General features: G+C 34.1%; 2 protein-coding genes across 2 annotated transcripts; one reads left to right on the top strand and one right to left on the bottom strand.

Moving 5' to 3' along the window:
- Window positions 1–1,021: 1,021 nt before the first annotated feature.
- LOC111025429 (UBX domain-containing protein) lies at window positions 1,022–6,633 on the bottom strand. Its single transcript, XM_022303295.2, has 4 exons — window positions 5,706–6,633; window positions 2,016–2,186; window positions 1,644–1,847; window positions 1,022–1,503 (listed from the first exon to the last, which is right to left on the bottom strand). The coding sequence occupies exons 1-4, from the start codon at window positions 6,540–6,542 to the stop codon at window positions 1,273–1,275; spliced, it is 1,443 nt and encodes a 480-aa protein (XP_022158987.1). The 5' UTR covers window positions 6,543–6,633; the 3' UTR covers window positions 1,022–1,272.
- Window positions 6,634–9,127: 2,494 nt separating this feature from the next.
- On the top strand, window positions 9,128–12,965 carry LOC111004494 (BTB/POZ domain protein). The gene is made up of 2 exons (XM_022275539.2): window positions 9,128–9,301; window positions 11,280–12,965. Exon 2 carries the CDS (start codon window positions 11,753–11,755, stop codon window positions 12,626–12,628), a length of 876 nt encoding a protein of 291 aa, XP_022131231.1. The 5' UTR covers window positions 9,128–9,301; window positions 11,280–11,752; the 3' UTR covers window positions 12,629–12,965.
- Window positions 12,966–15,444: the final 2,479 nt, after the last annotated feature.

Here is a 15,444-nt window from a genome sequence, read left to right as displayed (position 1 = left end):
AAAACTATTTGAAATTTGGCTTAAATTTTGAAAACAGTTTAAAAAATCAGGTGCAAAACAAAAGAAATATAGGAGGGAGAATAGTGTTTATAAGTTAGATTGTAAAAAATAAAATAAAATGGTTATCAAATTGCTTTGTTTTGTGTCAACATTTTAAAAATGATGCAAAATTTTATACAAATTAAGAAGAAAAGTAGTTTTTAAAATTTTATATTTATTATTTTTCTAATTTGACTAAAAATTTTAATGTATTTATAAAAGATATGAAAATAATACTAAAGAAGTGTGAGAAAGCCGTCATAATTTTTTAAAATGGAAAACTAAAAATCAAATCATTATTAAACAAACCTAAAAAAGAGTTGAGGTTCCCTTTAAATTTACAAAGATATTTCTTAAAAATATACCCACGTAAATATGTTAATAAAAGTCTATTAACATTTTTGTAAAACAGAATTGGATACATGTAAATATAAAATTTTCAAAAAAATAATTGAGAGGATAGGATATAGAAGGTGTCTAAAATATTTGAGAGGTTCTAAAAAATTTTTAAAGTTTCAATTGTGTTTGAATAGGGTGTCCAATTTTTAAGGTGCGAAGTGTCTAATACGTCCTCTACTTTTTATATAAATGTCAAATTGGTTAAGAATTATTAGACATAAAATCGAAAGTTCAAGAATCTATTAGATTCAAAATTGAAAGTTGAAGGACCTATTTCACACGTTTTAAAGTTTGACTTATTAGACATAAAATTGAAACTCTAGAACCTATTTGACTTGTAATTTAAACTCACAACAGTAATAAAACGAAAATCAGTTTTCATTTCTATTTTTATATTTTTTAAATAAGAAACATGATAAATACTTGGAAGAAAAAAAATTATAAATTTAGTCTCTAAACCTTCGTACGGTGGGCAAGATTGAGATTGCAAAGGGGGAGAGGGAGCAAAACGGCCAAAAGAGAAATGAGAGATTTTTATTTTTTATTTTTCCAAAAAGAAAGAAAGAAATAAACACGTATCAAATATCAAATGTGACCCAGATTCTAAAATTACAAATACAGAAAAAATTAAAGTCATTATTCCAAAACCACCATTAATTTATACTGAATATGCATCTACTACTATAAACCTGAAACATTCAGAGAGCTTATACTGTCATCAAAGGAACTCTAATCAAAATGAAACAAGCAAGGGCTACTATAAATATCTTATATCTTGCTTTTACAGTTTTCATCTTCAACTAATTTTAACCGTTCTACTACTAGTTGGAGATTTCAAGAGGTTAGCTCCACAAAAAGACTGGCCTGAGGATGCAGTCCAGCTTCTTTCAAGGACAACGAGAGCTTCTCGGCACCATAAACAACTCGAGGGAAGTTGGAGACCAGATTGTAAGTATCGACCTCCAAACAACCCAAGGAATCGACGTAGTCGTAGAGAGTTTGAATCGTAGCGGTACTGTGGAACCTCCTTTCACGGCGTTCTCCAGCTGGGAACCGCACCAAAACCTGGTTGGTCCGAAAATTCAAGAAGATTGATTATTAGGTTCTCCCTTTATTAGCAAGATGTAAAAAGGAAAAGGTGAGTCGAGTCAGGGGACTCCATAAATAATGAAAACTGAAAACAAGTTGAGAACGTAGAAGATTACCTGTGTAACATTAGGCCCTTTTTCAGGTTCAGGACCAAGTGACATTGCTTTCAACTGCCGGATTCTAGCTAAATCAGCCTCTCTTTCTGCAGCTTCACGAGCCGCTCTCTCACGAGCCTCTTCTTCCTCTTTCCTCTTCCTCTCAGCTTCAGCGGCTTCCCTTTCCAGACGCTCTTGCTCCTCTCTTCTTTGTCGTTCCCTGGCCTTATAAACCCACAGCAAGATATCAGATTAACATAAAAACTTGAAGCGACTGCATGAAAACTCTTTTTGAAATGCAATGATAAAAGGAAGAGAAAGTGACACGGTTGGAAGGGAGAGAAAATGATGAAATTTAGACCGATGAGAAAGCAGAGTCAGAAAGTAGCATACTTGATCTGCTTCAAGTGCTGCTCTGTAAGCAGCATCTTGTTCCTCCCTCAAACGCATGTTATTTCTTCTTTCTTCTGCATCAAGCCTTGCTGAAACCAAAACAGGAGCACTTTCTTCAAGGACTCTCTGTAGAATCACTAACATTTCTTCGGCTGTTTTTGGTCCCTCAACCTGCATTGAGAGGGAAAAAAATCTGATGTCAAAAATCAAAATGAAATGGAAAGTCTGTCAAAACTGCTTATCAAATCCAAGTTTTAATGCCCATGGACGTTATGTTCCACCAATGCTGGAGTTCCAAAACGTGCAGAACCAGATGTAATAAACAAAAGCCTCATTGCCCATTGAATGGGAGAATAGAGCTTGTAAAAATAACATCTCCTTTGAAGATTATCACTAAAAAACTACCCAAAAGATAGGAGAACATATGCCTACAAATATACTCCTTAAATTGCAAACTATCAAGATTTCCCTTTCCAAACCTTTAACATCACCATTTTTCTATTGGAAACTCCAAACCACCAATATTGGAATAAATGCATTAGATTGTTGTGCATGAGTGCATGTCTTCAACAACAAAACTTTAACTCCTCTCTAAATAAGAATTCCAGCCCTCATGGAAATGATACTATTGTTTCTCTGTGCTGTATTGAGTGCCCCAAAATAGAGCCCAAATCAGAAATCTGACATTGGCATCTTTGTCTTCCATAAAGCAGCCACTAGTTCCTCATTAAGCAATGAAGATGAGCCTAATAGTTCACTGAAGATAGATTTAACCAAGGTACCTGATTTGTTAAGACTCTTAAACTTTTCTGTCTATCTTGTGCCCTTGTCAGCTGCAATTATCCACCAAGTGCTGGAGCTCCAAAAACTCTTTCACCCATCATCATGTAGGTTTCTTCTAGCCAAAATCCACCATGAATTGGTATTTTCCTCCCCCAGTTCCTGCAGCATTGCATCTCTTTATAATGCTTGGAAATTTGCAGCAAAGAGCTTGATCATCCACACACGAATCATTTTAAAAGAAGGTTCTCTCACCATTCCCACCTCGATTCTGGTGATAAAGTTCAGCAAACTGTCATTAAGCTTGCTGATGATCCACCATGGACTCTATAGCTACCTGATTTTCTTCCTGTGGTAAAAAAAGCATCCATTCCCCCTTTTTTCCCATGAATGCTAGCTACTTTGATGCCGTAACTCACTAGTTTCACATGGAAATTTCAAAAGCCATTTTATGGCTAGTGTTTTTCTTCTTTGACTTATGTTACCAACACCTACACCGCCACTTTCCAAGGGCTGTGAGATGATATTCCAATTCTCTAGATGAAACAACCTTCTTTCTTTATTGCCTTCCCACAACAAAAGTCTTTATCTTTCTCTCTATCAACAGTGCCATTTTTAAGGATCGGAAAGATAGACATAAAGGAAGTAGGAAAGCTAGATCACACTGCTTGGCTTAGCATATAGGCAAAAGTTTTTCCACTTCATCAACTTCTACTCTAATCTTTCAATAATGGGGTTCTAGAAGTCTTAAATTGTTAGGGTTACCATCAAAGGGCATACCCAAGACATAAGAAATTCATTGAAGCTACATCTAAGTGACCTTGCCTTGTGATTTCTCCCAAGATGACATGGAAACATGAAAGCCTCCACGAAAAACCCAATAACCAGCTCACAGCCCACCAAGGTCCTCCAGCACTCTCTAGAAGCCATTCCTTAGATGAGACTTGAAGGGTTGAACATGCAAATAAGCCAAAAACAAAATCCCTTAACCAATAGGAGAGGGCTTCAATGGACAACCCATAAGCTGAAAACAGAAACCCTTAACCAAAATGACTGGAATGGACAAGGAAAAAGAACCTTCTATCGGATCTACAAGATAGAGTAAGTAGTGCTATTTCAAATTGGAATGCTACCAAAAGCACCCCACATCTCTAGAGTTCCATATAATTTTGAAGAACAAATCAATCTCACTCATTTCAGCAATGAAGTAGGGACTTGCTTTAGGATAACATTTTCTATCAGAATCCTCTTTTCCAAAGCAATCACACCAATCCTCTTCAGTTCCAACTGAGAATAAGCATGGAGACCCAGGCTTCTCCCTTCCTTGAGAATTCCTTTTTATCTTTATTACTGGGATAACAGAAGTTTATCAACTCTTTGAAGCCACTATTTCTTCTTCTAGACACTTTCCTTTCTTCCCTTTGATGGTATTGGAACAATGCAGAGATCCATAGATCTTAACCACTGAGTCAACATCTTCTTTAAAGTAGTTCCCAGGAAGGGAATCCTACTCGATTTGGCTATTTCAAACATTTTGAAGGTTTGGGAACCCTTAATTTGGAGGGGTGGGAAATAAACTTCTAGAATTGTTAAGAAGAAAAAAGTCCGCTAAAGCCACATTATTAACTAACGTTGAGAAGTCCTCACTAACAAATTTTCTAACTCAAGCTTTCCTCTTAATTTAAGAATAAATAAACAAAATACAACAGAAAACTTTCATGCTTCTCACAATCAAATAAAGTGTAACTGGAGCTTCAAACATAGAATACAAAACCCAAACAGGATTGTACCCTCACAGAAATCTGACTTGAGACCATTCCATAATCCATCCATCCATCTACATCTTTCTAGGAATCATTGCCACTCACATTCAAAGAAATAGCTCAACATTCATGTAGTCTACAATTGTGCCAATTATAAGAATAGCACAGGCTATTGAGCAAGATGTGTTAACATGGATGAAGTGTACATATAGGTATGAACGCACAAAAACCATTAGGTCATCCTTCAAATTTCATGAAGTAAAACTTCAACGCCTCCTTTTTAGAACTTCAAACATTTTAAACATATCCAATGAGATATTTATTTCAGAAGAAAACTTAAACCACCTTTTTTATTTAGTTCAGCAACACGTGGGATTTGGACCTCTAATAACCTTTTGGTCAAAGATATATATGCCTTAACCAATTGAGCTATGCTTGAGTTGGCTAAGCCACGTCATTCATCGTGAAAAACAAGAGGGGCATAATTAAACCAATTAGATATATAATACTTTTGATCATGATACATCAAATTTAGAGGGAACAACAAATCCACCAAATGGCAGCCAAAAAGTTCAGGTTTGAACTGCCTAGTAGAACATAGGAAGGAGGGAGGGAGAGATAAGGAAATAAAACACTCTCCTCAAATTTTAACCAGAAATCATCCATCCAATGCTAACCAAATTTGCTGCAGATGATAATACTTCACAGTTCACCCTACAATATTTGATAGTTAAAACATGTAAGAAATTTGACACATCAAGTAGATAGTCCCACATGGTTTTATACCATGACCACTGGTTGAGAAGGGCTCTTACAAGTTCCAACTGTACAACCTATGACTAAATAAGCTGTTTTTTATTGTATGGACTATGGCTAGTAGCAATCTCAGGCAAGGTAATCAATTTCCAAATGGAAAGGTCGTTCATAATGTGGAATTCAACATCACATGCCAGAATTTAGTGTGACCAGCAGACTCAGTAACCTTTCAGCATAACCACAATGATTGAGGCTTCCTCCCCTCTTTTGTAATTTCACCTATTCAATGATATTAGCGTCCTTACAAAAATGAATGACCTCGAAAACTAGACATGTTAGACGTAGTGATGAAATTGAGAAGTTTGAATAAAAAAGCTATAAATATGAATACCTGCTGAAGCAGCGCAATCCTCTGATTTGTTGCTGCCATAACCACAGCACAAAAAGGGTATCTCGATGCTTTCAAGCTATTACTCATCTTAAAACCTTCACTAGCACGAATGCTCCCTCCCCACGAAACAAAATTCTCGTTCAAAAACGCTGCAATAGTCTCCGAACACAAGGTTCTGTCGCAGAAAAATGGCGTATCCGGATGATCAGGAGAGTGCAGGTAAACAAACAAGAGCTTAAATGCGTTTCTCGAACGCTGCAACGCGTCCATGAACCCCTCCCCCACAAAATTCGGCCTCGTACTCCCATAATCCCTCTCAAACGCCGACACGAAATCAATAGCTTCCGAAGCCGCAGCAGACACCGAAACCAACCGAGCCGACGATTCAGCGTTTCGCCCAGAACCAGACCCAGACCCCAAACCAATGACTCCAAGAGAATAGGAGAGTATACCCCCAGCAGCCCATAACCCGAGACTAACAGCACCCGAAACCAGCCCTAAACTACCAGAAATCACAGAAATCGGAAGCGTAATGATCTTCCACGCCAAGCCAGCGGCCGGGGCCGGGGCCGGTGCCGGTGCAGCATTCTCGTGCAATTCCGATCTCTCGAGGAATCGGCGCGGTGCAGGGTCAAAATGGGCGTTTCCCCCACCATAATCGGCGGCGGCAGAAGCAGAGGATTCCGAATTGGTGGCAGTAAAAGAAGAAACAGCGCGCTCGAGGTCCCAACCGTGGGCGGCAAGGATATCGGTGCATATATCAGGATCTTCTAAGCCCGTAATCGCTTGGAAATAGGCTAATTTATCAGCAACATCAACCATATCCGGCAAGGACATGAATGAATGCAAGAATTTGGGTTTTGTTTTTTCTCTTCCCTCTCCCTTCCGAGATTCCTCAGAGATTGATCCTCCCCCCTCCCTCTCGATCAATCCACATAAATCACCGATCGATTTCACAGTTGACGATAATGCCCCTGCCGGTTCTTTTAAATTACCCAATTTGCCATTCCTCCCTCGCGCCACGAGCGATGGGCATGCTCGTAATTTTGTCGCCGGCGAAACCCGTCGTAGTAGTAAACATTTTTGGTTTCAATCTATTTTAATCCCTACAATCAATAACATTGGTGAGATTACAAATTTAGTCTCCCAAAATTTGGGAGTTTTGTCTACTTAATTTCTTTTTTATTTTTGAAAACTTTAATTATGTTATCGAGTTTGATTTTCATAAATATAATTGGGGAAAGATTCTAACTGCGATCAAAAGGAAGTAGAGATATCTTTAACTTCCAAATTATCTATTGTATTAGCTTTTTCGAATTTGATTCTAATAAGTTATTGTTGTTAACATCGTAAGTTAAATAATGCTAATGTAGTATAGTGATTGGACTAACGATCAAGTGATAATTTGACATGACGTGACACAAAAGAGTAGGCTAGTTGAATAAAATAATGACAGATAGGGGAAAAAATTGCTGGAACAAGCAAATTTTTACTCCTTATGTTATGTTATATTATCATATGTTCATCTAGTCAATGTCTCACATTCAACACATAAATAACGACATTGCTTGCAAGAATGTATTAGAATCGAAATCGAAAGTTCAAAAATGTTATTACAACTTTTTGAAATTTTGAGATTAAATTGACACGATGTCTTGTCTAGTTCAATATTCGTTATTATATCTAGACGTTTTTTTATATCAACAAATTTATACAACCAAGGCAAATTCTCAAAAGATTCCTAAGGTGACCCATGCTTTATCATTATTCATATCAATCCAGTACTCCCATGACATACCTAAAATTATTTCCTTTCTTATATTGGCGAATATTTTTCCTTTTAACAACTCTGAATTGGCAATCTTGAAGTGACCTATCACTTAACTAATAGCTTGACCATGGTTAATTCTATATACATAATCACATCTTGCCGTTCCCTTTTCGCTTTTTATTTTTAATACTGCCATCATTGTTTTAAATATCCGTCGACATGTTGACATTTCCATCGACATATCCATGTTTTTATGGATTCGACATCGACATGAACGATAAATACAAGAAAATCGACAAAATATGACAAATATGAACAAAATGTCACTAACATGTACATAATATTAAGATTAATTATTTTTAACTAATTTATAAATAGGAAAATGTTTATTTCTTCATTTAAATATTTTTTACAATTTTCTTAATTTTTCTCACTTTTATCGATATTTCCATGAAATCGAGGCATCGATATGTCCATCGACATTTAAAATCTTGACTGCAACGGGATAGAAGATTTGAACTTCTAAGCTTTTAGAAAGTAAATAATACATTTATTAATTGAGTTCTACTCAGGTCGATCATCTTTAAATCTTCTATGAATATGAATTTCTTTATATTTCTTTTATAGTTGTACAATATTTTTCACTTTGCATTTATGCCTACTTAGTTTTTCTTTTAGTTTCTCCCAAAATGTCTCAGGTCCTACAAAATGTTTGTTATTTACTTATATGTTCAATATTTTTCCAATTTTAAGTTGGTTAAATTATAAATTTGGTTGTCATAGTTCAGATATAGTTCCAATCTAGTCTCTATGATTTTAAAAGCTTCAATAGGATCCCGATAGTTTGATTTAACTTCAAAAATCATCTGTGAACTATTTTTTACCCACCTAAAAATCCACTATATATATATTTTTTTGGACCTAAATCATAGTATAGTCACCCATATAGAAAACATAAAGTTAAGTAAATTGAAGAAAATAAAAATCAAGTATTTTTGTGAATTTTACCAGATCTATTTAAAATTTTTAGAACTTACCAAATCAAAATTAAACTCAAATCATACGACTAATCAGAAATTTTGCTCAAGAGAGCAAAATTTGTAACGCAACTAGTTTTTTTCCTTTTTTTTAATTTTTTTAAGCTATGTTTACATCCCTAATTAACTTCATTTATACACCCAACATATAGTAACTTCTGAGTAGATTTCTTTGCTAAAGTTAACACTTGTGGTTTTATAATCTATATTTATTGGCAAGTATATATCCGAAATATTAGGTTGGTCTCAATTTTCTTTAAACATCTATTTTGATCTTTGGACTTTTAATTTTTTTTATATTAACCTTTTTACTTTAGAAAATATCTATTTATCTATTTTTTATCTCATTTCTTTTGATCATAATTTTAACAAATAACTTCACTGAATAAATTATAATATAGGATTTTAATTTTTCATAAATTACTTCACTGAATAAATTATAATATAGGATTTTAATTTTTCATAAATTTTGTGTTCAAATTTTATTTTATAAACAAGACTAAAAATTAATCCCTTCTTAAAATTACAGTACTAAAATCGACATTTTCAAAGTAAGAAATCTAAATTTCATTTGTGAAAATAGTATTTTAGTTTTAAACCTACAATTTGATGGAAGAAAATAAAATAAATAAAGAAAGTAGATGAACTCCTCCGTCGAGGGCTCAGGCAGTTCTTATTCTCTTCTCCGCAGAACGATAATCTGCAACAATTAGTATTCTTGATTTCAATTTCTTCTCTTCTGCTTTGATTCAGAGGAAAATTTGCAGAATTGGAAGAGTATTAGAACGGTACTTCGCTATATTTCTGATCTCTTACACTAAATTCTCGTTTTCCCCGCTTTCTGTATGTATCTCTGTTCTATACTGTTTACTGTATCTTTACATGTTTTTTTTTTCTACGCGCTCTTCCTTTGAACTTGTTCTATGATTCTCATGTTCTGCTGTTTCTGCTATTCCCCTGTAGTTTCTTTTTCGATTTCATTTTATCACCGAAATTTGATTTAGTTTGACCTCAATCTTATTCCTTGTCCTACCGCAATCTAAACGCTAGTCTTCTTATGGGTTCAAATGCACGACTGATTTCTCATCCTCTGTTAGGGTTGGTCAAACTTTCCCCTCTTGCATCTCAGCTTTGCACACTGATTTTTGACATAGTTTAAGGATGTTTGTTCTTTTTGGATTAGATAAAAAGTTTTTATGACTTTTGTTCCACAATTATTGTATTTATCTAGAGAATGAAAGTCCCCCGGTGGCTAATTTAGCCTGTTCTCCCATTTAATTGTTTCAGCTGCTTTATGTGTTTAATTTGTGTTGGTTTATGCGCGCTTTCTACTGCTTTGTGGGTTATTCTTGTTGAAATGCTATATATTTGAAGCTTAGTTTTTGCTTGGAAATTTTGTTGCCAAGTAGTAAGTACACTGTTTGATAAATTGCTTCAATGAAGTGTAATTTGTTGGTATTAAATTAGTACTATTGTTACACCCCAAAGCTAACTGGGTTGGATTTTATTTCGAAATGGCTGTAAACTACACAGCTGGCCAATATAAGTAAACATTCTTGTGTTTCTTTTGTAACTTTACTTATTTATCAAAACAGAGGACTCGGTCCAATCCAACTTCATTTTATAATTTTACACAGCCTAAAGTAACTATTTTGGTCTACCTTTAATTACCTTCAAATGAACCACACAATTTGTGAGTAGCCCTACACACATGCTTGCACGCGCACACGTAACAAATTTTCGAGTTTTTTAATATTTATATACACACACATGTATGCACACAAGGATTTTCTTACATTTTTGAGGTTAAAGAAATGTTCTTCATAATTTAATACTATTGTTACTATTGATGGTTTTTCTGGTTTCTTTTCAATCCAATTTGGTGAGTTCAACAATTTTCTTAACTCTTTTAGCAAGGAAATTGTCTTCAATTTTTTGAATTCTAAAATTACAATATTGGTGCTCTCCAGGTGTATTTGTGTTATCAGTTATGTATGTGTGTGTATGGATGGACACGAGCGAATTTTCTTACACACGTATGTATGTATAAATAATATTTTTGGGCTCTGTGTATGTGTGTGAGATTGTGTACAATCACACACACACCAAATTTTTTTAGTTTTCAAGGCAAGGAGAATTTATCGATTTCCTTGTTGATCCTAATATTACCATGTTGATGGTTTCTCTCATTTCCAACTAATACTCCGTTAAGTGAATTCAAATGGAATATATTTTCCAAAAAATTATAAACTGATAATATTTTTGCATGATCAGAATTGGCTTCTTTTGCTTAGGAGACCACTTCATTTTTCAAGAAATAACTTGGATAATGTTCGACGAACTTTTGACAACTATTTTAAAGGGGTAGTGTGAGTTGCTAATACCTTTCTTCGATGCTGTAACTATAAGTTTCCCAAACTTTAAAATAAAAGTTTTTGCAAACTATCTTCTTTGAAATGGATGACTAACAACATTATGACTTATAGCAACTGTAAAATATCATTTTTTAAACCCCACTTTTTGTTATTTTTTACTTCTAAATGAGGATTATTAGTCGTAGTAAGTTGTGATAATGGGCTATTGGTTTAATTGATATTTATTAGAAGCTGCTGAATTATGAAAACATCTTTTATGAATTGTAATATGGAATTGTTCTACTTAACTCTTGATAACTATGCTCAATTATATAACTCAAAGAGTTCTATTCCAGGATTGCATACACAAGGGAAATTGACATATAAGATCCTAATTTTTGTGCTTTTTCAGATTCTTTTCTGGTTGATATAAGCCGCTTGCTTGGGGCTGGAAGGCATTTTGCAGTTCCATTGTTTCAACTGCATTTAACATGGATATTGACTTTGCGCCCCTTAAAATGGACAAAGCTGAAGCATCCAGCTACTGTAAACTTAACAACATGGCTATAGTTGTTGCAAAAAATGAGTGGGGAGGACATAGCCACTCAAACTCCTTTAGTCCATGAGACTCAGGCAAATTGCTGATTCATGAGCTTATAGAATTGTCTTCAGTCCTTACCCGCTCCGTGGATTGTTACTCTGACAATGTTAAACTGAGATTTCATCCTTCTACAAAATGAATTTTGGACACGTTGGGCTCTGCTTGATTTGCTATTGATGTACTTCACCCTTATCCTGATTTTGGAACTATCTTTGAAGTACATGTAGAGAGCTAATAGATCTTGAAGGCAGACTCCAAAAAGGGTCTCTTCTATATCTAAAGCAATGTCCGTTCCACCCAGTGTCAAATTTGCAGATTTGAGCCCCGCAAAAGATGTTTTTGTTTCAGCACTCCGCTTTGCCCTGTCAATTAACAGACCATGTGCCCCATTTGGAGATGAGCTTCAAAGATCTGCCCAAGAGCAAGTTGACTACATGTTAAGGGCAGATCCTGACACATTGTCGATAATAACTGATGATGAAGTTAAATCAGTGTTAAGAATGGGTTTTTCAAAAACTTCTACATCGTTTGAGAGGGAACTATCTTCCCTACTTTTGGAATCTAGCCTTATATCTCAGGCAAACGAAGACAAAATATTGAGGACATTATCTGATCTTGAATGGATTTGTACTTTACTTCCTAAGATGAATTTAATGAAAGACTTCGTTTCCTACTGGATTGAGATATCTGGTAACATATTGAAGGTAATCGAAGACGAAAAGTTGAATTCTTTAATGTGGGGTTTGAAAGTTAAGCTGATTGAGATGACCAACAAGGCCTTGGAAGCTGTTGGCTATGGCACTGTGATTCTTCCTGCACCGTACCGATTGTCACTGCTTAAATTCTGGCTTCCATATATAAGGAAGATGAAGTCTCTGCTGGATTCAAAGTGCGTGGCAGAGACAGATTTTCGTTATAAGATGGACGACGAGCTGTGCTTGAACATCGAGGGGGCAATTGTCTCGATGGTACTTGCATTGCCTTCAAATGACCAAGCATTTATCTTGGCAGACTGGATGAAAGCAGAGGAAATGCAATATCCTGACTTAACAGATGCTTTTGAATTGTGGTGTTATAGGACCAAATCTGCAAAGCGGAGATTGGTTGAAAGCATAGATGGAGTAAGCTCTGATGATGGTGACGCTGCAATCAGCTTTTAAACTGTCCACTGCAGACCTACCGCGGCTCCTTAATACGACGAGTGCTGGACGATCAAATGATGTTGAAGTCATTGACTCGTAAAATTAGTTAAGGTGCATGTAAGGTGACCCGAACACTGAAAGGTCTATTGAGTTGATTCAAACGGTTGTCGATGTAACTCTAAATTGTAAATGTCCAATTTTCATGCTCTATTAATCTTTTTTTCCCTTTTTAAACATATCAATTATGTTCAGGTTAGCAGAATTAATATCTCTAATTCAAGTACCATGTTAATGAACTCATTGTTTGTTTTAAGAGTGTCGAATTATTTGTTAATTGATTTTTAAATTCTTGTTATTTAAGAGTCTTGTGCTGCTCTCTATTTAAGATGGTGCATGTTGAAGACCTAACAAATGAGACTTTTACGTGTAGACACCATGTTAATTGGTTTTTGGATTATGACATTAAAATATGTTTGGTTGACTCATCCATGGGAAACTTTTGACGCTGTCATTTATCGCTGAATTATGTTTAAATGTTGGCCCATTGTCTTTTTTGTTTACTAACGACAGAGATAAATTAGGGTGCTTAAAAAAAAATTAATGGAAAGTTGTAAACATAACAACTATTTTTATGATTTGCAAATATATAAAAAAATAATGATGGCCCAACTCAATACAAAATAAAAAAAATGGAAAAAATGATTAATCTGATCACTTTTTTAAATATGAGAAAAAACTTCCATGTTGATATATCTAATATATCAAGTATATCGATAATATACTTTCATATTATATATATTAGTTACATAAGTGATATCTAAATAAATAAAGTATATCATTGATGTAATTAGTGTGAGTATATTGTTATATTACGTAGTATACCTGAAATAAAGTATGGCGTTGGTTTTACTTTATATATCAATAAGTAATCTACAATGTTACTTAGCTAAAGGAGATTAATCAATGATGTACCTAATATGAAGTATATTACGTCGTCATTCATATATTTAGTGTGATTGATATATCTTCGTCATTTATATATTTAGTGTGATTGATATATATTAGTGATATACTTAATTAGTATTCAATATATTAGTTATATAATTGATATACACCCAAAAAAAACCTACAAACGTTACTTAAACCAGGATCTTCAACTCAAAAAAAATTTATTAGTGCTATATAAGTATATCAGTCACATATGTATTATATGTGATTAATATACTTTATGTTCAATATATCATTAATATATTTGATATATTAATTAAAAACTTGCAATGTTACTTTCTTCCATTCAAGGAACAAGATTTATCAGTGATATACCAAAGTATATCATTGATATACTTAATATATCAATAAGAAACTCGAATATTACCTGAACCAATGCTTCAATTGGGAGAAGGTTTATCAATTAAATACACAAATGAAATTATATCATATGTTTAGTGTGATTGATATACGACATATCTGTTATATAATTTGTAATATTGAGTTATAGGATTGATATACCTAATATCAAATATATTAGTGATATACTTCATATTAGGTATATCAATTTCTAGAAATAATTAATAAGAATAAAATAAGAATAACAAAAACAAAAACAAAAATCTATCAGAAAGTTGCTACTAGATTTGCAAATATGACAAATATTTTTGCTACGCATTAAAAATACACGATAAAACTCTATGGTTATATATTTCTCGACCTGCCAGCAAGATGAACGTTGAATTGATTTGACACAACGTGGCAAAATAAACAACAAATAAATGGCCAACTAGACAAACTAAAATGGCAAAATAGATGGGTGAGGATAGACCAAGCTAGTTACACACATGCATACCAAATGTAATAGAACACAAAGTCTCTTAATGGATGACATAATGTTTTTAACTTTCATTTGGGATGCATACCAAATGTTAGAGAGGACAATAAAATTTAGGGATTTTTTTTTTAATTCTTCTCTTATTTGAAAATGAGAGAGTGATTAAAAAAAAAGAAAGAAAAAACCGAAAGAAGTGAAACTGTAATATTGCATCATGGGCATGGCAGAAATGCATTGTTAAACAATGGCAAAAACTCGTACGTCTGATGCACTTGTACCATTATATATACATACATATATATAACATATGATAGCAATAGCCATCTTTTTTTAGAATAAGGTATAAATGTAAAATAACCAACTTTAATTTATGTACTTTAGTATTTAATATCATGGGCTTTTGTACTCTTACATTTATTATTTTTGTATCCTTTCTATCAAATTCACCAACCTTTTTAAAATCACATGCATAATGTCCATATCCATACCCTAAAATGAAAGAAGAGATTTTCTTGTCCATGGAAAATACTAACGCTCCCTCTTACGAGTATTCTATGTCTGGAAAGTAGTTTGGTAGCTTAGATGTATTTAGGTCTCGAGAGAAAAAAATATAAAGGATATAGTACGTACAGGTGACTATTATTTTTCTTTACTTTCTCTCTCATATACAAACACACAGGTGTCTCTCCCTCTCACAATCAATGACTAAAATTAAGGTAAAGACTTGAAAAATATTGCGAGGAATACTAACAATTATGACTGAGCATATATTATTAAGACTGAGTCTCCAAGGGATAATTAACTTGGGTGGCTTGGAGTCTCGAGAAATATCCTTGAAGTCTTGGTTCAAGTCACATCAAATGTAATTCCGCCAAGCAATGACTTCTTGCGTATATACGAATATGGGAACAGTGCGCATACTTCTCAGGTATAAGGGCATAAAGGCCCAGGGGTATGCACATTGTCCCCGTACGTATACATACACAATGGATCGTTGCTTATAACCCCT

The sequence above is a fragment of the Momordica charantia genome, assembly GCF_013281855.1.
Source record: "Momordica charantia cultivar OHB3-1 chromosome 6 unlocalized genomic scaffold, Mcharantia_2.0 BLBB01000006.1, whole genome shotgun sequence".
Taxonomy (NCBI): Eukaryota; Viridiplantae; Streptophyta; class Magnoliopsida; order Cucurbitales; family Cucurbitaceae; genus Momordica; species Momordica charantia.
This window is presented reverse-complemented; position numbering and strand designations above follow the sequence as displayed.

Coding starts and splice junctions, on each gene's coding strand:
- LOC111025429 (XM_022303295.2), bottom strand. CDS start 6,542: ATGTCCTTGCCGGATATGGTTGATGTTGCTGATAAATTAGCCTATTTC. Junction 2,187..5,705: donor GGATTGCGCTGCTTCAGCAG/GTATTCATATTT, acceptor CTCTCAATGCAG/GTTGAGGGACCAAAAACAGC. Junction 1,848..2,015: donor CAGCACTTGAAGCAGATCAA/GTATGCTACTTT, acceptor TGGGTTTATAAG/GCCAGGGAACGACAAAGAAG.
- LOC111004494 (XM_022275539.2), top strand. CDS start 11,753: ATGTCCGTTCCACCCAGTGTCAAATTTGCAGATTTGAGCCCCGCAAAA.